Consider the following 26,543-nt stretch of genomic DNA (forward strand, 5'->3'; position numbering starts at 1 on the left):
ACAGTCCCACAGCACCGCCCCACGCACGACACCGCCCCACAGTGCCACAATCCCACAGCGCCGCCCCGCGGCCCCTCTGAGGTACGGCCGGAGTGGCGCGGGGGCGGCGGGAGGGCCGCTCTGTGCTGACCAAACCCTACAGGAGCAGAGCAGAGCATAGAAAGGCTTTCTGACAGCATGTGTTCGATTTTTGCCTCATCTTCTCTTTTCAGCAGATTTATTAAAGGGTTTTTCCTTTCGTCCCCAAAATTGTCCCTTTTTACTTCTTTAACAGCATCCTCCTCAGGTGCAGCTGCAGCTAGGCACTGATCGCACTGCAGGGGGAACAGGTGGAGCTCCCACAATACCGCTCTGTGAGTAAAGCCCTCGCTGCACCCAGGGCTCCCAGAAGTGCTCCCAGCAGGCAGACAGCACTCACCCACACCTGCTGGGAAGATCATTTTGGTGTTACTTCAGCAAGAACTTTTCAATACACACACAGCTCCCTGGAGCTGCACTGAGCTGATCCTTACCGGGAAGGGCGGACACAGCTGCTCCCAGGACAGACACGCTTCTCTGAATCCACGAAAACTCGCAGTTCCCAGTGTTGCTTCTGGTTTACCTTAGACAAAAACCCGAGCAGAGTTAGACACACACAAGGCTCAGGTACTGAAGCAGAGCTTCACAGCAGTGACCAGCAGGCCCAGGTGTTAATTTACAGCTATTAGTGCAAACCCAAACCCAAGAGGGCCACTGACAGCTGATGCTTCTCCTTGAAGAGAAGGCACCAGTCTGTTGCCAAAGCAGCAGTGGTAACCCTGGCACTGGTCTGTTAGGCAACATCAGAGAGGCAGTTTCTCCATTTTCTTCAGAAAAAAGTGCTACTGAATTTAGTAACATTGCAACAACACCTACAGCCAAAAACTTCAACAAAACTGCAGTTTAATTTCAGAAAATGTGTTAAAATATATATATATTTGTACATCAATTTGACACACTGTGTTAGTTTACACAAATGATGGTCTTTCTTGAAACTGTATTTATGAAATGTACATTTTTAATTTAAATACTCAGTATACACTGCACTTAATCTGCATGTTGCATTTATTAAATACATTAAAATCTGCAATGTAACAAAACGTTTTCTGCATACGAAATTCAAAACACCATTTTAAATGAACAAAAGATGGCTCACTTCATTTATTTGTTTTAACAACTAGTGCCTAGCACACTAGCTCAGCTCCACCAACACCAGCTGTTCTTTCTCTTTATTGACATTGTTCACAGACTAGTACATATTACACTAAGAGTGCTGGATAAAAACATGAGGTACGAAAGTGGTTCAAAGATTACAGGTCATGCAGATCATGCGAGACAGCAAAGAAAGTCGTGAATGAGAAAACACTAAATAAAAATACATAGAGAATGTGCATTATAAAATAAAAAACAACAAAACAAAACAAACAAAAAAACCTCAATTACACAGCTTTGCTTCTTTGGTTACAAAGTAGGTTGAACAATTTCACAGCTTTTTATTCCCACCCAAAAAAAAACCAAACCAAAAACGAAATGTCAAAAAGCAGAGGAATCGTGGCCCTTTCTCTCTATTAGAAAGTAGAAACAGAAATGAGCAAAGTTTTCTTCATCAAAATAGCCCATCACTTATTTATTATATCACAAGGACTGGTGACTACCTGTACAGATGCACTACGGTCTTCATACTTACACTCTATACAAAATTTACATTCAAGCTGGATCTTTACTACCGTAAATAAATACCAAAGGTCAATTGCCATTAGTGTTAGAAATATGCCAGGGTTCTTTGTTCAATTATTGCCTAGACATTGTATCTATTAACGCAATCCCATCTATCATTTTACCCATACAGACATTTATTAAAAAAAAAAAAAATTTTAAAAAGTTCTGTGACATTGTTCATGTACATTATGAAAATAGCAGCCCTGTAATAAATAAAACAAATAAATGAAACTAACGTAGGCAAATGTTACTTATATGAAAAGAACAGTGGCTCTGAAGAGGAATTGTTGCTCCTTACCAGACAGCAAGGCTCAAAGCAACCCAGGGGCAACGGGAACCTTGGAGAGCCACCCAAGCTCTGAGAGCCCTCCCTCCCTCCCTCCCTCCCTCCCTGCCGCAGCTCAGGGAGGATCCGGGCTCAGGGACTCCCCCTGGACCTCCCGCACTCAGCAGGGCCCTGGGGGCCAGCGCCGGGGGGTGATTGTCTAATACTGCAAAGGCCAAACACAGACAAGCGGCTGCTCTCGCTGGCTGAGGCGCCGGTGGCACTGGGGCTCACGCGGAGGACACGTTGGGCTGCGGCGGCTGCGCGGGTGGCGGGGGCTGCGCCGCGGAGGTGCTGCTGGGGGGGCCCTGCTGGCTGGAGAGCTGGGATAACTGATCGTTGTTGGACAGGGATTTCAACAGTGCGTTTTCTCGTTCAAGTAAAGAGTTTCTTTCAACTAATTCCTTTATTTGTTCCTTCAGGACTTCCACTTCTTCTCTCACTGCGTACATCAAATGGCTTTTCACAAGATCCTGCAGAGAACAAGCGGACAGTTACATCAAGGGAAAGAACGGTTTCCTTCACCCCAGCCCCAGAATTTACTGTTACTGCTTTCACTGCAGTAAGCCTGGAAAAAACAAAGCACTGTCCCTAAAAAATATATGAATAAATCAGCCTTCAAGCACAAACAAGCCAGCCCTTTTGTTCCCTTGAAGTGGCCCTGACATCAAAAGCTGTGTTTCCAGCACTCCGGGTCACCTCGGTTACATGGAACACAAGGACTAGAATTACATCCCAGCTTCTCTGCAGGAAAGCACCAGCTCTGAAGCTGTGACGTGGGGGTCGTGGTTTGCAGTACCCAGGCCCACACACTGAGGTGTGTGAGGGCCAAGGTGTAAGAAAGCTTTTACATCAGCAGTAGCAAAAATCCAACAGCTGTAAGGGAAGCTGAGCAGTATGTTATGGATGGCACACCACACCTTCAGAAAAAATAGTGATGAACATGGCTAAAGCAACAGACTGAAATGCATTATTTATTTTCATCACCCCTTTAAGTTCAATCAGTTTGTTCACAGCAATTTGTAAGAAAATTCACTCAATAACGTTTCTGGGCCAACAGTAAAGGCAGTCATGGTTTGTGGTCATTCATAGATATACAGAACATCCATTTTTCAAATGATGGTTTCAGTCTGACCCACCTGGAGGGTCACAGAAACACAATACAGCTGGAAACAGGCTCAGTGATGAACCACATTAATCCTATTAAAAACAACTTATATTTTACTTACCATCGCCTGTTCTATTTTGTTGTCAATGGCAACAACACTCGCACCAGATGCACTGTAAATACAAGGAGAAAACAGTGAGATTTCCTGTATCACTCTGGTAAATCCACCCACCCCCAGGACTCCTGAAGATGCTGTTAACTAGAAGGCCAAAGCTCAGAGTCAAGAATTTACTGCACAATCACAGGGGTGTCCCCCCAGCTGCCCAGTACAGCTGGAGCTCTTAAGAGATGCTGCTCCTTCAGTTTATACCTCCTCAGACTGTGCTTATGACACCCATAACCACAAAAATGCACTACAATAAACACTAAACTATCTACATCAACTGCTTTGATTCCTGGTCCCATTTTCCAGCTTTCTTCACAGGGAAAATGGGGATTCACAGATATTCCTGGGATCCTTGCCTCTAGTGTTATTCCTGACAAACTCTTTTCATAAAGCAATGAAGAAAAAACCCTGTTATAATGTTTGTTCTCTGGTTTCACTCGAAGTCCACCTACCAAGTAAGAAGTTCCTGGCTCAGCCCTGCCTGTGCAGACTGTGGCAGCTGGAGGGCGAGACACGACTGGAGCCCTGACCCCGGAGCACTTCCTCGCTCCCAGAAATTCCCCCTGGATCCCATTTGACAGCTGACAAACACACAGGCTACAGTCACGTCCAGACGTGTTCCAGAGGCACACCAGTACGGCACATCCCACTGTGAGGATGTGCATTTACTGTGCCAAACAGGACCCTGCAATGCAGCTCTGAACCCCGGCTGGCAGCAATCCAGGCTAATGTCTGGGCTCTGTTTCCAAGCCAGGCCACAGGCACAGGAGCCAGTCCCTCCCGTGCAGCTCTGCAGTCGGGGTTTTGGTGGCCAGGGGTGTCCCTGCTCTCCCACGGTCCAGGATCTCTCCGTTTGGAGAGGAGCTGTAGCTCTCCCCAGGGCAGGCAGGGTACACCCCTCTCCACTTCACCCTCCCGTCCCGGGTCCCAGGGGTCCCATTTCACCCCCAGCTCTGGTCTGACCCAGGACAGCGGTTCCTGGGCTGTGACAGCCCCACCAGTGAGAGGTGCTGATAAGGGTCTCAGCCAGGCCCATGACTATCAGCAACACACAGTCACATTTAAAAGAGTTAATGTGGGGAAAATGCAAGGGTTGCAGTCCTGCTGGGAAACCCACCTTCTGGAATTACACAACACTCACCGAAACCAAGTGTTAAGAAAAGACCACTCAAGGCTTTTTACAAGTATGGCCAACACTGCTGAGCACACTGTCACAGATGTGAAACAAGGCTCAGTTCCTGAAGAACGACACTGCTCAGAGAGGCTCATTTTAACAGGTCCCACAGAACTGTCAGTGCTAGCACTGCGCACACAGGAGCACAGGGAATCAGCTTTGCGAACTGGGGGAGTAACAGCCTCTATTTCTACACTGAACCAAGCTCGTAACCCAAACCAAAAGTGATGAACTCCCATTTCACAGGAAAATTTTTCCTCTCTCATACTGTCTTCAAAGGCTCTTTCAAGCCCTGTCTATGGTAAATGTCCTCAGAATAAGAAGTATTTATAACCTGTGCCAAGGGAAGTATTCCTTCCATCTTAAATTAACATGCTTCAAACTCATCTGGCAGCGTCAGAATTGTCTGTGTTCAAGAACCACGAAATCCCTAACAACCCTTCACGGACACCACTCTGCAGGTCAGGTGAAGCAGCTCTGAAGAGGTGACAAGAGGAAAACTAAAGTAAACACCACACATGGCATGGGATCTGCTTCTCTATCTTTGCAGCACCATCACGCACCTGTCCAGTTAAACTTGGGACTGGGACTTTGTTCTTCCACCCCTTTCAAGTATTTTGCAGTGTAATTATTTAAAACATAAAGTCTACTGCACCACTCCAAGTTAAGGCACTCAAGCAGTTCCATGAGAAAGACCAGCAGCCTTCCCTCAGTGTCCTGGAACACCTGTGGCACACTGCAGAGGCACCTTTCCTGGGCTGTACCTCTCGCACTCCCAGCTCCCCTCTGCCTGTTAGATGGGTGCAGTGCTCACCATGTGGGTGTAAAAACTGTCCCTCCCCACACCGCGACTGGAATGCGCCTGAGAAATTAAATCACTGTTTTCACAAAAGTATTTTATCCCATAGCTTGAGAATGAAATTTATAGGTAAAATCTAGTCCTTATGAAAAGGCCAGGAAAAAACCAAAGTATCTGTTAATAAGTCTTTCTGGATGAGTGACTGGAATGACACGTTCTGTGAGTGCACCATCCACCACAGAGCCAATGCTTTGACTTGCAAACCCTGGAGTTAGAAGTGGAAAGACCCCATTTAGTTGTTACAATAAGAGACCGATTACTGATTGCTCGAGGAGCTACAGAAGTCTGACAATTATTGTCAAAGCTGGAAAAAAAAAAACCCTACATTAATTAATACAGAACAGATTAAGAACTGCATTAGGCTTGTCATATTTTTTTTGTAACTGCAAATCCCCCACCCCACACTGAGCTTCTGCAGCCAACCAGGAACTCAAGACACACTGTAATTCCAGGGAACAGTTCAGTTTGACTTGGACCTCTGAGTTAAGGACATGGCAATGAAGGCTCTGCCCAAAAAGATATTATATTGGTAAACCAAGTTCATGCTGAAGCCCACCAAGTACAAGACAAGATTTACAATCAGCAAAACCATCCAAGACCCCCAAGGGCAGTTTGTCATTCCCAGAGATGGACAGTAAACCCAACACTTTTCTCCGTTACACGCCAGGTAGCCAAAAGCCTATTTAGTCTGAGAAATTCTCATTGTGATGGTTAAACAAAATATTAGTGGTTTTGGCTTTACCTATTAAACTGTCTTTATCTCAGTCCATGAGTTCTCTCACTTCTCCTGTTCTGGGGGGAGGTTGTGTGAGCAGCTTTGTGGGCTCAGATGCTGGGGTTAAACCACGACTGCCCTTTGTGGCCCCAAGCGTGGGGCTGGAAGGGTTCAGGATAAGGACAGATTTGCCTGGGATGTGCTGGATTGAATGGACAGCTGTTCCAGCCTGTCCCATGCTCACCACGGGCTCTCCTCCCTGTGCTAGAGGCCATTGCCCGTTGGTGGCCACTTTTCGCTCTGGCTGCTGCCACGCTGCTCTTATCACCTCAGCGCCGTGCTGGGAGGGCTCGATAACAGCCACGGCCACGTGCCTGTGCTGGCAGGTGCCCAGGGCAGCGCTGCCACGCTGGGCAGGCTGGAGCTGCAGCTGAAGGGACTGTGACCTGTGAGGAGTGCAGAGGAGAGGAGGGGAGCAGAGACCATGGGAAGTCCACACTGGAACAGGCTCCTGACAGGACCTATAGCCCCTGGAGAAGGGAGCTCAGGCTGGAGCAGGTTTGCTGGTAGGACCTGCAACCCCACAGAACCCACACTGGAGTTCCTGAAGGACTGACCCTGCAGAAGGGCCCATGCTGGAACAGCTGAAGCCCATGGGAAGGTTCCCACGATGGAGGCAGGGGAGAAGGTGAGATTCCCCTGCAGCCTGTGGTGAAGACCACGATAGAGAAGGCTGCAGGACCCACCACACCACCTCTCCTGTCCCGAGTGACCACTGTGACAGATGGGACCAAAATCAGACTAAACGATCACAAGAGACATTTGTAGATGACGTATGGATATTTTGCAAGGGTGGTCGAGAGACTACAGGAATGACATCTGTGTATTTTATCAAAGGATGGGAAGGAGTGGTGGTGGTAAAGGAGGCTATACTGGATAGTGTTGGATCTGAGTGTGATATAAGTGGTATGCAGTAAAGGGCAGATGATGTGCTGTCTCAGGCTGGGTTAATTTTCTCCAGTAGGTGGTATGCAGCTGTGCTTTGGATTTGCACTGAAAAGACTGTTGATAATATAGACGTGTTTTTGTTATTGCCCAGCAGCACTTGCACAGCATCAAGGCCTTTTCTGCTTCTTATACAAAAGAGGTTAATGTCTTAATGTTAACTTGTTAATGGCCACAGGAAAACTTAACCTTCAGCATCACCTCACCTTCATGGGCACCAAGATCCATTTCAGTCATGAATCCAGCACTATGTGCACAGCTTGGTGTTTTCACCATCAGTATCTTAAATACAACTATCATCCTTCCAAGAGACACATTCTGAACTTCAAAATTCACTCCAAAGTCTAGGTAAAAAGACTAAAGATCAAACTTCAAAGGCATTTCATTCTGTAAGCTTTAAAAAAGCAGAGTGGCTCATTTTTAGAGATTCATAGACCTCAGTAACGTGTGTATTTTATGCCAGTGCTCAATGCATTAGGAATGAGAGTTACTCACAGCCCTACTTCAGCACAGTCAAGCACTAGACTAGGTAACAGCATTTCACATTTAAATGAGACTGAGATCCTACAGACTGGATGATGTGAACTAATTCTGAAGCTTTTCAGTCAATAACAAGAGCCTCATTCTGTATTTGGTTGTATTAATAATTATCTGCATACTACTGTCCCAAGGAATTTCTTAGCACTAAGTCATCCCTCAAAAGACTCACAGAATACAGGAGTTTTCTCGCTTTTTAGATACATATAAACCCTATCAAATCTTCCAGCTGATCCTGCAGAGCAGAGCACGAAGGGACACTGATGCTCTGTCCAACAGCCTCTGTAAGACAATTCCTCTAAAGCACCAGATGTGCTTTGGTTTAAGGGACAGTGGGAAAGGTGTTACACACCTTGGGGATGTCTGACAGACATCCTCCTCAAGCCAAGGAACTGCTCCCAGCTCTTCTCTTTCGCTGTTACTGCTTTCAATCAAATTATCAAACAACCTTTTTGCAAGCAATGACAAGGCACCTCAAAAAGTTCCAATTCCTTTTGCTTGCAAGTGAGCTACAAACTCAAAAGCTGAGTAACCATTTTTTCTTTCCCCTCATTGTTTATTCATTCATGAGCTACTGCAGCCAATGAACCAGCCACTCTTCATGTTTTACCACCGGTTGAGCTACTCAGTCCACCCAAAGAAATCTTTTCTGTTCTTGAAACAGTTAAGGTATGTTTGATTAGCCTCCATCCCATTAAGAGACTCTACAATGCCAGCATCCCAATGCAATCACGTATCCAGCCTGGAAAGGGTATCTGTGTGAGCACTGCAGATTTTCATTACTTTTCTTTGCCAAAGTCGTGTGAGAACGTGTGACAGTCTAAGGCAGTCAATTCGCCACCTCAGGAGTTTCCACATACATTTTATGAGTTAATTTACATTGTGAAGGTTTAATGCTTCACACATAAATGCAACAAAAACATACTGCTTTAAATTCAAGTTTACTGATAAGGGCTGTGCTTTAGGCAGACCCACCTGAAGCTGCTATGGCACTTTTACTGTGCAAAGACAATCCAGGCCCAGAAGAGTCACCAGATTCATGTGAGGATGTCAAGCAGCCACTATTCCCCTTCCCAAACCACGTGAGTTGAGAAGACCAACCCACGAGAGCTGAGTCCTTAGCAACACCTATGTGAGCACTGTGCAGGAAAACATTCCTGCTCATGTGTCAGCAACAACCAGTATCTCCCTAACATTGGTTTGAGTGTCACCAGCACTCTTCCTGCCATGGTGTGCTGGTGAAAAACAAATGCATCTTTATTCACTGGAGCAATTCAGCACTCTCCTGCTCTCTATTGCAGTAGCATGTAGTAGCTCTGTCAGCTTCAGCTGGTCCCGAGAGATGGCTGCTCATAGGAGAATAATCCATATTTGTTAGGAAAAAAACCACTGGAACTACGCAGGAAGATTTTCTGTTTACACCAAAGCCTCCTAACTCAAGCCCCTGAGGTTCTCAAACTACCTCTGACGGAGCTGCAAAATGTAATTAGAGTCCAGTGCCAGCAGGCTCCCGGTCCTGGTGCTCTGCAGCGTGCAGTGTGTCAACCCCCACATCTTATGGTGGGCAAACAAAGGGATTATGAGCAAATCACACAAGCTTATTGTTTTCACAGCGGAGATTTTTCCTTCTCAAACCAGAGATCACAAAAAGAAAGCCCCAGACCACGTTACTGTTACGCAGCTCCCAGAGCGAGCACAGACTCCCCTGTGCCCGGGGCCATCAGCTCATGCTGAGCTCACCCACAACACAACCACCTGCCCTGCTCATCCATGCCCTCAGCACTCCCTCCAAGAGCTTTTACTGAAAGTTTATAGCTGAAAGCTTCTCAGTTTCAGTCATCCAGCAGAGCAAAGCTGCCTAATATGACCTTAAAATCCATTAACTGGGGTATAAATGCAAAACCTGCTAAACCCTGTCAAAGACTTTGGAATTTGAACAGATTATAAATTTAAAACTTGCATCAATCCTGATGAATTTGACTATATCTTCTCACAACTACTTATTTTTACCACAAAGTGTTCACCAGCAAAGATGCAAGACTATTTTAAAGGCAGCCATTTACATTCTTCTACCTGAATTTGATGTTTTTCTATATACCACACTTGCAGCACTTGCTTCAGGCACCACACATAAACCTCAGATTTGTGAAGCCTGAATCTTATTCATTATCTGATTTTAGGATTTTCTGAATCAGCTTCCTCATCTTGAGACTTATTTTGAGATATGAAAATAGAGAAACAGCTAAAAGCTAGACCACAAAGTAAGCTTTTGGTCTACAAACCAGAAGTGTATTCTAAGCCCTGAAGTTTATTTCAGTGAAATAACAAAGTCCTTGAAACCTAAATACCAACTCTGTCCCATAAATACAGAAAGTGGCATCATCCAGAGCTTAAAGCAAAAACATAGGTTTGTCCAAGTTTCTTCTGGAAAAGGAAGCCATGCTTTGAAACTGAGCTAAATGCCAGCACCCCAGCACTATAAAATAACTTTAAAAAGAGCAGGATACATTAGCATTACTTATAACCTTCAGCATTGTGCAGTACACAAACTGTTGCCAAGCAAACTATTAAAGGATCCAGTTAAGCTGTGCACGTTGAGAAGCCTCTCAAGTCAAATACAGCCAGTACAGTGACAAAATGGTTATCAATAATTCAAGAGCCAAACAAAATTTACATTCTACACAGCTTGTTAAGCAGAAGTTTGTGACAAGCCAGAGCATCACAATGCATGAAGTCACTAGGGCTTCAACTTAATGCTGACAGAAAAACTCCTTCAAAATCCATAAAGTGCAGGAAAGAAACAGTTTGCAGCTACTGACAAATTAGTAATGCACCTCTGCAAGTCCCATCCATGCCAGGTAAGACTGTTGCACTTCACTGCAGTTTCTCGCCATCAGTTCAATGCTAACTTGGGAGATTTACTTCCTCCTTGTCACAGTTCACCTGTGTCCCCATCCAGCTTTACTTCAGCAAAATGAAAGTAAGCCAGAGAGCTTCCTTTCCTGGTTTTAAGATAGAAGTATCTTAGTTTTGACAAAACCGTGTTTAAATGTAATATTACCGCAACTTGATTTCTGATACAGGACTGAATGCCAAAAAGTTTCCTTTTTTTGGGAAAGGAAGCTGTAAACATTTTGGTGAAGGTTAGCTAAGAGCTGACTAACAATAAACTCTGAGCTTACACATCATGCATGATCCATGCATAATGGAAGGAGGAAGAAAAAAAGCCATGTCATACTTTAGAGTTATTGAGTTGTGCGTTTCAGAACAAATACTCCACTCCATGACTGCTTTCACCTCCTCAAGCTGCAGAAGCCCAATATGGAATTTTGAACACAAGCAGCAGTTCTGTGCAAACACAAACGCCCAGGAACTTGCATGGAGCGAAGCGGTTCATGCATACCTCAGCACGTATGCATTCCATACTCAAGCATCCATACCTATCCCAGGAGGCCTTTGACTCGTGTAACTTGTTGAAATGGAACGCTTGGTAGAATGCAGTTGACGGATTCCTATGAGATCCAAGAATCAGACAGACATATTGAAAATGGGTACGTAATAAAAATACCAAGTCTCCTAATTCAACCTGCATTGCAAAGTGAATTACCTTGTTAGGTTTAACCGATGGTCTGAAAGGCCCTACTGTTTCTACGGGTTTGCATTAAGGACACACAGATCCAAAACAAAATAGTAATTCTCCAGCCCTATGGATTTTCAGGCTATTTCAAGCTTCTCCTGTACAAAGATGACTATAAGGCCATTAATGAAATGTCTCCTGTCCTGCTGTTAATCCTGCATAGGTATAAGCTGTGCACCACCCTAATGCCAAATATACCTAAATCCAAAAGACACCCTTCATATTTTTGGTATGTCCCAAACTGTCTCTACACACAGTATCCAGTGTTTCCATCCAGCTTAACACTCAAAACAGATGAGTCCTGTGAGGGGACCTGGAAATGGGAGCTCAATATGCAACATTCAAGCTATGACAGATCAAGTTAAAACTGACAACCAGATCCGGTTAGAAATGTCAAGTGGAATGTAAACTATCCCTCACTCTGTACACAGCTGTCAGTCACCTTCCCATTTCCCATTTTCCCGAGGTACAACAGGGCAAGGGCTGATGGAGGCCCTTGGCCAAGCACTCACACAGAGCTCTCACACAGAGCTCTCACACAGCTCCACAACCCTGCTGAGCACCGGGCACTACAGCCACCTCTGTCCCCAGGGCCAAGGCCCCGGGGCAGCCCAGCCCTCCAGGCTCAGCCACGTCCACCCCACACACGGCAACTACACCCAGAGTGTTACTGGAAAATCTGTTCTCCAAAATCTCATCTGAACGCCTGTAAACGAGACGCTGCACGAAGCACAGTTAGAATTCTGCTGCCAGTGGCTGCAGCAGAACATTGTACTCAAGCTTAGAAACTCCTTTCCTTGAACAGCTCATCCTCATGGGGGCACAGCTATGTCAGCCCTAGAGAAGAATGCAACAGCATTGCTGAAAAATCTGCAGAAAAGCAAGTGTAAGCCAAATTCCTTTCTGAGCCAGCTTTTAAACCAGAAGTTTATATCAACATTAGAAGCACAGGTACCCACCCCTTCCCTAAGTTTATGGCAAGAATACTTAAAACCTGTCTTCAAGTTACTTAATTATTTCAATTAAAGTACAATTACTGTATAGTTAAAATAACAGAAGAAAGGAAATTAAAAAAAAAAATCACAGCAGCAGCACCATGACAAAACACTATCAGAAGTAACTGAATTCCCACAGCAGGTGTACACTAAAATCCTTGCAAGGATAATGGTATTTCTGCATCAACAGTGATCAGGAAGTGTCTGAGTTTTAAGTGTCTGTCACTCCTTTTCCCACCTTCACCACTGTAACCTTAAAATTTAGCTTAAAACCTGTTACAGAAGTTGCTTGATCCAAGCTGATAAATACCATGCTCTTATGCTGGTAGTACTCACATTATCCTAAGAAGCACTGCACACTTGAGTGACAACTAAATGCAAGTATAGGAAGAGCAACACAATAGCTAAAGGATATCTGTGTAGTAGAAGGACAACACAGGGAAAGCAACTGGCATCTGCAGATCAAAAGAGCATTCCTTTGCTGAAGGGAAGGATCAAGCCCAGGCTCTTCTTTAAAATGCAGCTGTCTGTCAGAAGTACCTAAAGTCTCTTTTCAGAAAGTGACTGTAAATAGATAAACTTCCAAAATAAATTTACTTGCAGCAGAGAAAGCCCTGTTGCTATTGTTAGGTATAAAAAGTGGTTTATAACGACATGGCATGTATTCCATATGGTCTATTTGTACACTGATGTACTCTTCATGCTCTAGATTTCTGTACTATTCTTAAGTAAGCATCTGAAAAGATACAGAAAAGTTTTTCGTGTTAGATTCTTATTTGTATCCCTTGGTATTGAAATTGCTTTTGCATTACTTCAGACAATTAAGAGAACCTTTTTTACTCCACAGCTGTATTTTAACAATATATTAATGGGAGTGTGCATACCTGAACAGGAAGAGCAAACCTACAGAGACAGCATAAATGATATCTCACTTGCAGGCCTGAAGTAATACAAGTGACTTTCAGACTGTTAAGGCATCTACTTTTAACCACAACAAACAGTAAAAGGCTAAAGAATGCCTAAAAACACTTTTCAGTTTGCAGAAACAACTGAGGAAGCAGCTTCCAAGAGGAGTATAATCTGGCCTGCTGCTGCTGGGCCACAGCATGCAAGTCCTGCTCATACTGAATGCAGGGACAGCCTGGAGCAGAGAAGCAGATTGGCCAGGTCTCCTCCCTGCACACAGCCAGGTCAGAGGTCAGGGCTCAGTCCCAGTCCTTGGCACACTGGCAGTGGAGCCAAGAGCCAGCCAGGAAAGGGATGGCTGTGATGCTGATCCAGAGAGGAGCACCCACCTCCCTTTCCACAGCAGGTACCCCAGCACTCTCTGCTGAGACAGACCGGGTTATTCCCAAGGGTAGAGGGGCTCGATTCCAGCCCCAAACTACAACACACAACTAGCCTAGCACACCTGAACATTCAAACTGCATCTCCAGGGGCCAAAGAGGCCTCCAAGTCTCTGTAAGCAAATCCTACAACACATACTGAATTTATTTCCTTTAAAAGCTCACGAACACCAATATTCACAACTTACTTCCGTGTTATGGTTTCTAACAGCAGTTTTCATGCAACAGATATTTGATCTAATGTTAAAGGATGAGAACTTATTCAGTTCTCTGAATGCCCGAAACATAAGCTGTCCCTTTAAAAGGGAAGTCTAAACCACATCCCAAGTATCACCTCATATTTGGAAGTGTATCCTCCCACTGCCATTCACCAGGACAATATGCCAAATACAAACATTATCCTCAAGAGCTCCTTTTGCTAGAAACCATGCCCATTAGAGCTTGCAAATCATCAAGTATACAGATAAATGCCTTTTAGTTTAAATAATGACAGTGGCTTTGGAAGAGCGGGGTATTAGCCTGACACACGGAGGCTGCTGCACAGATGCCTTTTTCCCAGCTCCTGCCTTGGAAAGGAATAGTAACGTTGTTCACAAACAAATCCACAGGCTACTGATCAACCTCAGCAACTGAGTACAAGAACAACACATGAAAAATATCACTTCTTTCCTCCAAGGAAGCAAAATAAAAAAATCATACTGGCCCCCCTCAGATAGTTCCCTGTCAATATCATGGACTTATTTTCATTAGGTTTGAGAACAGGGATGATCCAGAAGATTCAAAAGGCTGTCTTTGAAGAACACAAAGACAACACGTCAGACAATCTCTGCTCAATACCTCTGAGGAAAACCAAAGCAAAGCAGAAGCACCTATTTATTATTACCTACACAGCAGCAAACACACATGGATGGCCTTCCAAAAGCTCACATCAGCCAGTAATTCCTTCTGAAAACAATTAACAGGCCTCATATAGAAAAACACAGAGGATGTGATCGTGTTATAAAGTGAGTAGAGCTTTTAATGCCATCTTGCACAACGTTTTTGTAGGTAAGAGCACAGCTCACACTAAGAGGATCCACCGTTGGTAACTACTCCGTGCATGTGGCTCTCCAAGGGTTCAGTGGAAGTATCAGAGCTCTCCTGGGGTCTCCTCTGTGTTATGGGATACTTTAATCCACAACTCGGGCAGAGGAGCATTGACTATCTCTACACCTGCAGATGACCTGCAAGCATTCAGGACAGCAGGAATAGAATTCAGGAAGATCTTGTCTAATTGGAGCAAATAATTGGTCTGAAATAAAAAGAATGCAATTCAATAAGGATAAGAGGGCATGATGCTCTGGTAGCAATAATCAGTTGCACAAGTACAAAACATGGAATGAGTAGCTGACTGCAATCCCACAGAGAGGAACCTAAACAGGAATTAAAAAATAAAAGTCTTGCAAAGGTGTCAAACCTGTAATGCTCCTCTTTACACAGGGCATACACAGAGCCACTGAAGTCTTGCTTTTTTCAGCCTTTCTGAGCCCTTAGCTTCAATTTCATGGCCATGTTTGGATACCAGCTTTCCAGAAGGGTAGAAGCCTACTGAAATTCAGGAAGACCACTAGAAGAGATGTCACATCCCAGTCTTTTTTTTCCAGTAATCAGAATCACTAAGTAGTAAAATTATGCATTTAGAAAGAGATGAAAGCTACAGTTACAGGTTTCACATTAAGTATCTCCTATGAAAACGAAAACTTGTCCTCCTACCTGTTAAGTATAAGCATAGCACAAACATTAAGGGGTTCATTTGCAACAAAGGAAGTTTAAACTAAATGTCAGAATTGTTTTCCAGACAAACAGCAAGGGATAGAAAAGACTTCTTACAGAAGGGGTAGGATTGCCATTCTTGTCATTCTAGAGGAGATCAAACCATTATTGCTCCAAAAGATTTGAGGCACACAAGTCTCCAGATCAGTCCACAGGCCCATCTTCCATAATTCTCTGAGAACTGGAACACTGGTAACAAGAACTTTAAAGCACAAGTTATGCCTTTGAATAGGAACCTAATTTAATTACGAAACAGAAAAGAAAGTAAAGGAAGAGGCTGGTTTATACTTTGGAATCAAGTTGCCTTTCTGTTCAACTGCAAGGTTCGTCTTCTTTTGGTGCACTAAAGCACAACAAATGAATTTCTCCTTTATGCCTAAAATTTATAAAAGATTGGTGTACTTTTACTCAGAAGCATTTCAAACCCAAGGTAGTTTTCAGTTCTGTGTTTCAGTGCTCCCCAATAAAAGGCTATTTACGAGGATACTGGCTCTGACCTACAGCTGGTCTCCAAATTACAAAACTTGGCAGGGTTTATCTGGGATCCGGGCAAGGGATTTGACGATCACTTGATCACAGCTTATCAGGGAACACCCAGCACAGTTCATGGCATTTTGAGATGATGTTTACACTAGTAACAGAATTCCTTCTCCATCCCTCTCCTTTTAAATTACTTTATTTTTATCACCTTCTATTTAAAGCAGCTGCAACTTTGAATCAGCTTTCTTTCATAAGACCCAACCTACAAAACAGTAACTGGAGCACAAAGCTTTGCAGGAGAAAACTGACAGGAACCAAATGTGGGGGAGGCGATGTGGAATTAAGGAAAACGACATCTCAAGCTCTGCAGTTATATGTTTAATTGCATATTCTGTTCACATCATTCCTTAAAGCTGTTAAACTTGCAATACATATCCAGAAAAAACAGCAAGAATTCAAATCTTTAACATTCAGTTTTAGGTACATTCTAGCTACAGGTGGCAGGAAAGGCTGACTCAAAGCAGCCTGCATGGCAGTTTTTGGGACAGCAGCTCTCAAACAGCACAATGGACTTTAAAGGAGTTCACAGGCTACTACAGAATTAAAATATCATAAGAGTGCAGAGAAAGCACACTGTGTGGATCTGATCTTCACTGGGAAAAATCAACAGCAGCAGCCCATACTTTCTTCACCTTGCTCTCAAAAAGAGGATTTCAGCAAATAATCTCCAGCAGTGACTAGAAGTCTCTAAGGAGAAGGAAAGGGAGCTGACTGTCTCAAATGCACAGGGTACAAAGTTTGACAGAGGCATTTCACTGATCACTTGCCTGTCAAAATCCTGGCATCAGCCTTCCCCTGCTCTGGGGGCTTGGCTCTTTAAAAATGACGCCAGTAACATTTTTCAACTCCTATGAATGCTATTAACCTGATTTATGTAATGATCTGTTTTTAATAAGTAATATAAAAATCATAAAAAATGCTTCATTATTACCTGTGTTAGGTAGCAATCATTCACTATTTGTGAGGGAGCTTTGCTAAAGAGTTTAAATAGTGAATTCCAGTATGACTATTTGACACAAATCACAGAAGCAACAATACAAGTGCTTATCTTGTAAATCTCTTCATACTTCTGATTTCAACAGCTGCAGCTCAAAACTCTGGGGTCCAGTTCTCTTGGGTCCCAGAGATTGGTCCCCAGGCCTCAGGAACGCCGCAGACAATCCCGTAATCACAGCGGCTCGGAGGTTTCTCAGGATTCACTGACGGCCCCTTCCATCCTCTGCATGCTGTCTTCCCACCTTCCAAAGCCAGACTCAGCGCACTCCTGTCCCAGCCAGGTACCCACCACCCTCATGCTCCAGAGTGCTGATTAACACACTCCTGCTAATGAAGCACAGCTGTTCAGCGAGGGCTGTCAGTGAGGCTGAACTTTAATTACATCATCTTACAGACTGTGTGAGGACTAATCTGAGAGCTTCTGTTCTCAAATCAAAACACATAACAAGTGTAAAATTTCTCATGCAAGTGACTTGTCTTTGCACTGTGTAAAGTCAACCTTCAGTTCTTGGAGGGAGGATACAGGACAAAGTATTTCACATGAGGCACAGCTTGGCTTCAAGGCAAATAACTACAGCAGATCACATTTTCAGAGAGCAACATCTATGGCTTACAAGTTGATAATGGCAATGAAGAAAGTGTTTTTTGAGGATAAAATATTTCAGTATTTGTGGGGGGAAAAATAAGTGGATAAAACAAATTCAAGCAGACCTAAGACAAATCCCACCTGTCCTACTCCTGTGACAATGGTCAAGAATGCATCTATGAGCAAACATCTTCTTGTGCATCTTGCCAAATCTTAAAGCCAAATTACACACTTGGCTCTAAAAAAAAGACACCAGTCCCTAGGCCATGTATGGCATGGTTTATTACAGAGTATATTATAAATCTGGCTGCCTTCCCACACAGTTTACAAGGTCTTTACCACTCAAGTTTCAGGCCAGCCTGCACAGTCAGCAAGCACTCACCGCTTGGCTTATAGAGACTGGATTTTTAAAAAGACATTTGTAGGATTGGTCAAGGTGTTTACGGGCCTTGCACCCACTGAAGTGTTCTGCATAGGAGACACTCCCAGGAGTTCTCATCTACACCCCTACAGAAATAGCTGAAGCAACAGAGAAGCAACCAGGGGTTTTTAACCCTCATTTTTGACCATCACATCTTCCAGTAAATCAGGCAAATTAAACTTGATTGAGACGGCTACAAAAGCTTCAGAAACTTCACTGAAACCAGTATCTCATTTCTTATCCAACCTATACTTCTCCACGGCAACTTCACACACCCCCCACACTCATCCCCTCCCAGACGAACGGTTCAGGACTCTGCCCTCACTCAGAGGGGCTGAATGGTATCCTGGGGAGCACAAGGCAAAGTCCAGCACCTCGAGGGAGGCAGTCCCTCCCCTCTGCTGAGGCCACACCTGCAGGGCTGTGCCCTACAAACTCCACTGTGTAACCTTTAATGAGTACCAGGCAAACCTGCCAGCTGCCAGTGTGACAGACAGCTGACACCTCTGCACGGCACTAATTAGTACCTTCTCTCTGCACTGACAAAAACACTCGAGCAAACTGTTACAACACAAATGCATCCCTCCTAGCTTCAAAAAGAGAACGGACATACAAAGAAAACCTCTTGGAATAATTGTGTTTTGCACGACAAAAAAAAATTTAGACAAGCATCCAGCTGTCCTTCATGTGGCCAAGTAACTCACCTGCCCTGCCTGAGTAAAAACAGACTATCCCATAAGGCAAAGATTTACTGGTATTCACTACACATTTGTATTTATGAAATGTGAAGTTTCAAGGCGAAAGATTTTTCAAGGAGAAGAATGAAGATACAACCTTACACTGCATTTCAAGCGACCTCTTATGTCTAGAGAACCTTCTCAGAAGACAGTGGCTTTAGCAGTTACTATAAATACTTCTATCTTTGCACTTTTTCAAATACAAGAATAAAAGCAGACACCTGTGCCTGGCAATCTAGATTTATTGACTAGAACCAAACCAGCTGTACTTTGGCAGGAGTCTTAGAGCAGTTTCTTATGGAGTCTTTGCTGACACACAAAGCACTAACACTGCTTTTCACCTGCTTCTACACACACTCGCAAACACAGGCCTCCAGGAGGAGAGCTCCAACCCCTACCAGGCTCATGAGCAAGGTGAAGGAAGGGGTAATACTCAATACCAATGCCATTCAAGTACCATGTACTGGTATGTATTAGCAGAATACTTTTTTCCTGGAGGAGCACAATCAAATATGCATCTAGGGCAATACCTAAGTGATCCTGTGCCCGGTTTTGTCCTTCCATGACGAAGAAGGTCTTAAGACTGCAGTTGTACCAGCAGTTAAGTGCTCCGTGCAAATATGTGATTTAGCTGAGGTGGGAGACAGCCCTGCACAATCGGGTTCTCAACAACTCAGCTGCTGTAGCTGACAGTTCACAATTGCAGCCATTCATTAGCGTTCCTGGAATATGGCCGGAACAGCTCAAGCCAGTCAGTTATCTCTGGAAAATGATCTATACTCTGCTCCTTTTCCAACAGTCCTAGTAATATTTTGCCCCAAAAGTCTGCCAAACATGTAGGAGGTTTGAACAAGCTTTTTCAGTAACATTCTTTTAACAGAGGCAACATATTTCTTTTCCCCCAAGAGCCAAAATAAAGTTATTAAGCCAGCTGAAATATTCTGCTTGTCAGCTACTAATCTGTGTATACATGGGCAGAAAGGTGAGTAGAGAACCTGACACACACTGATCCCAAAATCTTCTCAAGTGATCTAACTGCCCTCTCTCCAAAATAATTAGTCCAGCTGCTCAAGTCCAACAAATGAAGAGTCGGAGCAATTCTGAGATCCAGTTCTACTTGTGTTTTTTCAGTATTCGTCAGGTTCCTGTTCAAAGTGGACTGCAATAACCACGTCTGCCTCGGTAAGAGTACTACTTCACCCATCCTTGAATAGTGCTGCAGTTTATACTATTTGCATCCACATTTAGAGAAGAAAAGAAAACTATGTTATGTTGTAGATATTTCATAACTTCCACACAACAAATTTCTCTTTTTAAGAGCTTAGCAATTTGGACACATCAACTGAAAAACCAGCTTTGCTTTTCAAGGAAGGTATGACATGCCAAAGGCTTTTTTCTCTTTTTTTTTTCCTTTTCTTTTTTTTTTTTTTTTTTTTTTTTTTTTTTTTTTTTTTTTTTTTTTTTTTTTTTTTTTAATTCTTTTGGATCACCTACCTACTCTCTCTTCCCTTTCAGGTAAGATATCTTGATTAATTGATTCTTCATTATTCATCAGGTCGATGCAAAAAAACCACAGTTTTATCTAGACTGCTGTCAAAGTGTACTGGACCATGGGAACAGGAAATTCAAAAGTCTTCAGGCAATGGCTTGGAAGAAACATCTATAAACACACAGTTCAATCTATCTATCTATCTGGCTACGTACCCTTACACCTCCACCCCTAACTACCCTAGGTGTAGTTTGATTTAAGACAGCAAACCCTAAGACAGGAATAATACAAAAGACCTTTTTCAGAAATATGTGAATTGACCAGCTTTTTACATCAGCCCTGTCTCATGCTTACTCTGTATTCCTGACATGCTGCTTTCAAAGAATTTCCATCGCAACTATGTTACCTTTAAAACAGTTCCTCTTCATATTCAGAAGAGTGAATGACTTTCTGGATAAATTCAGGATATTGAGAGCTATACATTACTCCCTGATGAGTCACTGTGTTAGAAGATGACTATAGGAGAATGATCTATACAAGTTTGTCAAGCTTCAAGAACATGCAAATATTTAAATATAATTGAAGGTGTCAGAAGAAATGTAGATACCTGCCTACACACTGAGCCCCCTTCCTCGGGACACTGCACATTAATAGTAAGAGAAAAATGCTTTCCACAGATTTCTAGCTCCCATGACCACCAAGTAACCTCTCTGAACCAAGCCGAGCGTTAACTTCCTGGACCTGCTGGCACAAACCATGACTCATGATGTATCAGCTCCCTTTGCACCCTATTAGCTCTATCAGTGTCAACCCCGAGCCTATTAATGATATATGAAGGTCTTCATTAACTATTTCACCACTGATTGCAGTAGATAAAGTAGCTGGGCAAAGCCCATGGGAGTAGTGGTGCAACTTAAATAGCTAGAAAGAGGAAAAAAGCAGGGGCAAGAAGAGAACAGACACTTTTACAGTAAAGCCTTCTCACGGAGTAAAGCACATAAAAACCAAGTGATAAAACGGCCTTAACAAGCTGCTGGGCTTTTATTCTCATCTTTCTTTGTCTGAAACCAGTGGAAGTCAGGCTACTGGTTGAGGGGAGCAAAGAATAAACTTGGATCTACTGGCTCTGTCTAGATCTCTGATGCTGTATGAGGTCTGGGACTACTTCAGGTGAGCTTTCAAAGCTCACAGGATCACTCCTGAAGAAAGCCATTCCCAGCTGGGAGATACTCTCCCAGCACAGGTGTGCTCCTGGCTTCCTGAGCACCCAGCATGCCGCAGTTTTATCACCCAGAGCAGAAGGTGACAAACGAGACGTGTGCGCTCCTCCTCTGATAACCACAAGCTCATTTCTCTACTGAACACCACAGCCTGCCAAAAGCTGCCTTCAGAGCCCATTTCCATTTCCTACTTGTAGTTCTCATGGTGAAGTGTCTGAAAAAGTCTCTTCAGAAATGAACAGCACATGAAGCACTGCTGCAAGCTGGCAAGTTCAACGACAAAACTAGGAAAACAGCTTTAAAAATCACTGTTCTGGATAAGAGCACCAAGAACTGCCTCACTAGAGCGCAACAAAAAGTTAGCAGCCCCCAGTTTGAGTAAGTAGGGCAAGTTTTTCCTTACCGTTACATAAAAGTGATTCACTTGTCACAGATAATCATGCTCGTTACTACAATCTATATTAAGTACTAGAAGCTATGCAAAACAAACGCAAAATGCATTCCTTTCTTTCTGACTCCTTAATCAACAGAATGATTAAGCACCAGACAAATAATCTTCTGATAAAACACTGAGCTATGAAAAGAACCCACCGGCTTGAAATCTAACCTTATTTGCACAAGGCAGTTTGTCATCCGGGTCAGCAATCCTCTTAAGGTAGGCAAACTGCGAGGAAATTTTAACTGTTTCACTTTTTCTTGTCAGTCCTTTACCACTTTAATCAGAACAAGCACAGCTCTCCAAACCATGGCTTTTCCCTGCAGAAAGGCATCACCAGTTACTCCTAGACACTAAATCTGCAGCCTGAACTCACTGGGCACCCACTCTGAGGTGTCCTCTTCAGCCTCCGCACCCCAACCTCACAGACACAGCTGCTTTACTAAAACATGTTCCAAGCAACACCGACTGTGTTACCTGAAGAGTCTGGTGCTGTCCCCAGACGAAGAAAGCCTTATAGGGAAATTCACCACAAGACCTGCTCATAATGGCCTAACTCCCATCTTTAAAAATACAAATAACCCACATGTATTTCCTTCCTCCAAACTGCAGCAATCCCAACAACAAATGTTAACGACATTCATTCAGTGCTCAAACACTGCTTTCCCTCAAAGTCTTCTCTCAGTCAATCAAGGAGTTTTGGCCATGATCCTTCAGAGCAGTCTGACATATCTGTGGGAACAGCAGCCACACACTGGAACCCTCTCTCAAGCCTTCTGATGAGTCTGCTTACACCACACACCTCTGTTACAACTCATAGCTCCAAATTACTTTCCAATAAAGAAAACTCACTGTAAGGTTGTACTTCTTCCCATGTCCACATCTTCGCCCAAGTGGTCTGTTTTCTCAACACAAAGGACCATTCTCTGTAGAGCTTTCACTGTGTAAGGACCTCTACACAAATCCATATCCAGGAGCAAGTATTTTCCCTACTGATACTATAAAGAGCCAACTCCACAGCAGGATAAAAATCAAGAATGTATGTTAAAAGCCCCAAGTTTCCCAAGATGCCTCACCTGATGGCCCTTAGACAGCAACACATACATTTAACAGCACTGCAATACAGTGGTGTTGGTAAACCCCCTTTCACCCAGCTGTCATTGGAGTGGTTTGTGATGCGTTCAGGGGAGAGAACAGCCTTCCTCACATCTCGACTCACTGGCTGCAGAAAGACAGCTTTCAGTCTTTGATTCTGAACAGTTCATACTATTTGTGCATTAAGCAGCTTTCAGGCTACTTTCCGCCCCGTTTTGTGAGAAAAGTAATTGCACTCACACCTTAAGAAGAGTAACTACAATTCACTACTTGCCTAAATACTTTGCTGTGGTTTGTGCTCTTAAAACTTCAGTGTGACTTTCTGAAAATATGAATTTCAGAGTAAAGCATTTGCCAATAACTTCAAAGGTTTTTTTTTACCCCCTTAAAAGCCCGGTTATTTTTTACGGTATTATAGAATAACGCATACCTGTCTTCATCACCATCAACAGGAATGGATATGCCAAACACAGAGCTAGCAAGACTGTTGATAGGAGTACTTGCAGGTAACTGAAGAGGATTTGCTAGAGTGTCTGGAATGGGAGGCTTCACAAGAGGTTTATTTTCAGCTATAAGAGAAAGAGGTGGCTGAGGTAGGGGTTCTGATTTTCTTCTAGTATCATCAATCTGGCCTGCTAAAGACTGGGCCTGGGTCTGAAACTGTCCGAGGTTTGCCTGAGGCAGGCTGGCGGGTGTGCTGGGCGCGCCTTGCATCATCGAGTGTCCGACCTGCTGGGGCTGGACCGCGCCGGTGCTTCTGCTGGCAGAAGGGTGGCTCGTCAGCTGGGACTGCACCAGTGTAACAGGGACGTTTGGCATAGTGACAGAAGCAGTGGTGGACACATTAGGCACACTTGTACCGGGCACGACCGCAGGCACGCTCTGAACTCCGGGGACCACGGCGTGGGGAGCACCAAGCATTCCCGACACCTGACTGCTTCCCCCCATTGGATGCTGAGTCACAGATTTCTGTTGCACAACCCCCTGCTGTCCGAGGCCCGGCTGCACACCTCCTGGTTGCGGGATGGCAGGTTGAGTAGCCTGTGCCTGGCCGCTCTGCAGCAACCCCGACCCCTGTCCGACTGCTTCACCGGGCTGTGCTGACACTCCCATCACTGGTGCTCCCACAGATGAGGGGTTTTGGCCCGTCACCTGCCCCACAGGCAGGCTGGAAGCCACAGTACTTGGAGCAGAACCTGTAGTAGCCTGCTGAACAGCTCCTTGAGACTGCATAATTGTCATGTGCTGCATGTATTCGGCCTGCCCAGGAGGCTGCGTCGGCAGTAGGTGCACCGGTGGAATCTGAGACTGAGAATAAGCAAATTGTTGAGGCTGAGTCACTGGTATGCTTGCCTGCTGCACCTGCTGCTGAGCCACAGGAACGCTCGGCTGCCCTACTGTCACATTTGGAGGTGCCATGCCTTTCCCGTTGGGTCCAGCCTGCGCACCCTGCGGATTTACCTGTGGCTGCGGTTGCTGTGGCACCATCATTTGCTGACTTACTCCCGAAGCCCCAGAAAACACAGGCTGAGCAGTACTCTGAGGCATGGCCCCACCTACGGGTTGTTGCGGCTGCTGTTGTTGCCCAATGACAAAACTAGGTTGCTGTAGAGAGGACTGGTTCATTTTCTCTGTCTGGAGTAGCTGTGACACAGCAGCCAGGGAACTGTCTGCTATAGAATCGGGGCCATGGGCTGATGCTGGCACAGCCGACACCACAACAGAACCTCCCGTGGCACCGAGGCCACTGTCCCTGTCTTGAGCAGCCTGCTCAAAAGTGCTGCTGTGCCTAATGCAATCTCCAGTCCTGCCCAGAACACCACCATCAGAGTCCCGGTCATAGTACTCCATACACGTCCATCGGCCTCGCCTGTAGGGCTCCCCAGTACCGTGGTCCAGCTTGATCACCCTGAAGCGGGAGCTGCACGCAGCAGCCGCCGTCTGAGACATGGTGCCAGGGGCAGCGGGTGCAGAGGGCCCTGTGGAAGGCAGGACAGCCTGAGCGCTGCTGCCTCCCCCCAGAGCAGCGCCAGAGGCAGCAGCTGGCAGGGGCACAGCAGAGCTCTTGGGCACAGCCCCCCCGTTGGGGGCTGCAGCCGGCCCAGCAGGGGCCACAGCCAGCTGTCCGTCCAAAAGGAGGTTGGGAGAGACGCTGCTTGGAGTTTCGGCCTCGCCCACGTTGTTGAGAGTCTCTTCGGAGGAGCTCCGCTCACAAACGTCCTCAGGGCCGTAGTCGGTGGCTCGAGAAACATCAAAGATTTCAGAGGACACGTCCTCGGTGCGGGACTCGTCCGGGTCGTCCAGGCTCTCGGTGTCCTCGGTGATGCTGCTGGCCACCTGCGCCGTGGTCACGCTGGTGATCTGGAAGCAGCTCTTCTTCTTGGCCGGCATCTTGGACATGTTTCCTCCGCGGGGAGGGGCTCGGCGGCCGCGGCGAAGCGAGCGCAGCGCCGGGCGGGCTGTCACGGCGTGCGGGCCGGGCCCCCGGCACTACCGCACATCCTCCGGCGGCTTCCTGCGGCGGGCGGGGGGCGGCGGGGCTCCTCCTCTTCCTCCCCGTCCGCAGCCCTCTTCCCGCGGCCGGGTCTCCTCCTCCTCCTCCTCCTCTTCGCCGCCGCTCCGAGCGCCCCGCGGCCCGCCCCGCGCCAGGGGCCCCGCGCCGGTCGGGCGCGGCCCAGGCGGCCCCGTCGTCCCCCCCCCCCCCCCCCCCGCTGACTCCGCGCTCTACCTGGAGACCAGCGCCAGGCGCATCCTGCTCGCAACCGGCCCGCGGGCTCGCCCCCCGGGCAAGGCCCCGCCGCGGGGCGGGCTGCCGGCGCTGCGGCGGCCCGGGCAGCGGCGCTGGGCGGGCGCGGGCGGCCCCGCTGCGCTGCGCCGGCCGCGGAGCTCCCGCAGCGCGCTCGGGCCGCGGCTCCGCTCGCCCAAGATGGGGCTCAACTTGTGCGCTGCACCCTGGGAGCGCCGCGGCCACGCCCTCGCCGCGCTGACGTCACGGCCCGGCGCAGCGCAGGGCAGCGCGCCGGGGGGGGCGGGGCAGCGCGGACAGCGGGGGGACGGTTGGGATGTGGCGCTCCGCGCCGAGCCCCCCCCGGCCCGGGGGATGGTCGCGCCCGGCCACGCGGGCCCGGCCGGAGGAGAGTGCGTGGCCCCCTCCGAGCGCCCCCCGGCGGCGGGGTGGCGGTGGGGCAGCGCTGAGCGCGGAGATGTTACCGGGATGATATTACACTGACAATAATATTGCACTGACAATAATATTGCACTGACAATAACATTACACTGACAATAACATTACACTGACAATAATATTACACTGATGATATTACACTGACAATAATATTGCACTGATGATATTACACTGACAATAATATTGCACTGATGATATTACACTGACAATAATATTACACTGACAATGATATTACACTGATGATATTACACTGACAATAATATTACAGTGATAATAATATTACACTGACGATATTACACTGACAATATTACATTGACAATATTACACTGACAATATTTCTACAAGGTTCAATTAGTGCTGAACAGTGTTCCAGTCTGCTGGGCACAAACATACTGTTATTTTTATTAAGTATCAAGCATGTAC

General features: G+C 45.8%; 1 protein-coding gene across 2 annotated transcripts; it reads right to left on the reverse strand.

Moving 5' to 3' along the window:
* Positions 1-2,292: 2,292 nt before the first annotated feature.
* TSC22D2 (TSC22 domain family member 2) lies at positions 2,293-25,562 on the reverse strand. Of its 2 annotated transcripts, XM_027891874.1 has the most exons (4): positions 23,367-25,562; positions 11,067-11,138; positions 3,292-3,343; positions 2,293-2,535 (listed from the first exon to the last, which is right to left on the reverse strand). In XM_027891874.1, the coding sequence occupies exons 1-4, from the start codon at positions 25,334-25,336 to the stop codon at positions 2,293-2,295; spliced, it is 2,337 nt and encodes a 778-aa protein (XP_027747675.1). In that variant the 5' UTR covers positions 25,337-25,562. The 2 variants fall into 2 exon arrangements, with proteins under 2 accessions (XP_027747675.1, XP_027747677.1); XM_027891876.1 differs by lacking the exon at positions 11,067-11,138 and having other exon boundaries at positions 23,367-25,560.
* Between the last annotated feature and the right edge of the window lie 981 nt (positions 25,563-26,543).

The sequence above is a fragment of the Empidonax traillii genome, unplaced genomic scaffold (assembly GCF_003031625.1).
Source record: "Empidonax traillii isolate 1590-97213 ecotype Southwest subspecies unplaced genomic scaffold, ASM303162v1 scaffold334:size599637, whole genome shotgun sequence".
Lineage (NCBI taxonomy): Eukaryota > Metazoa > Chordata > Aves > Passeriformes > Tyrannidae > Empidonax > Empidonax traillii.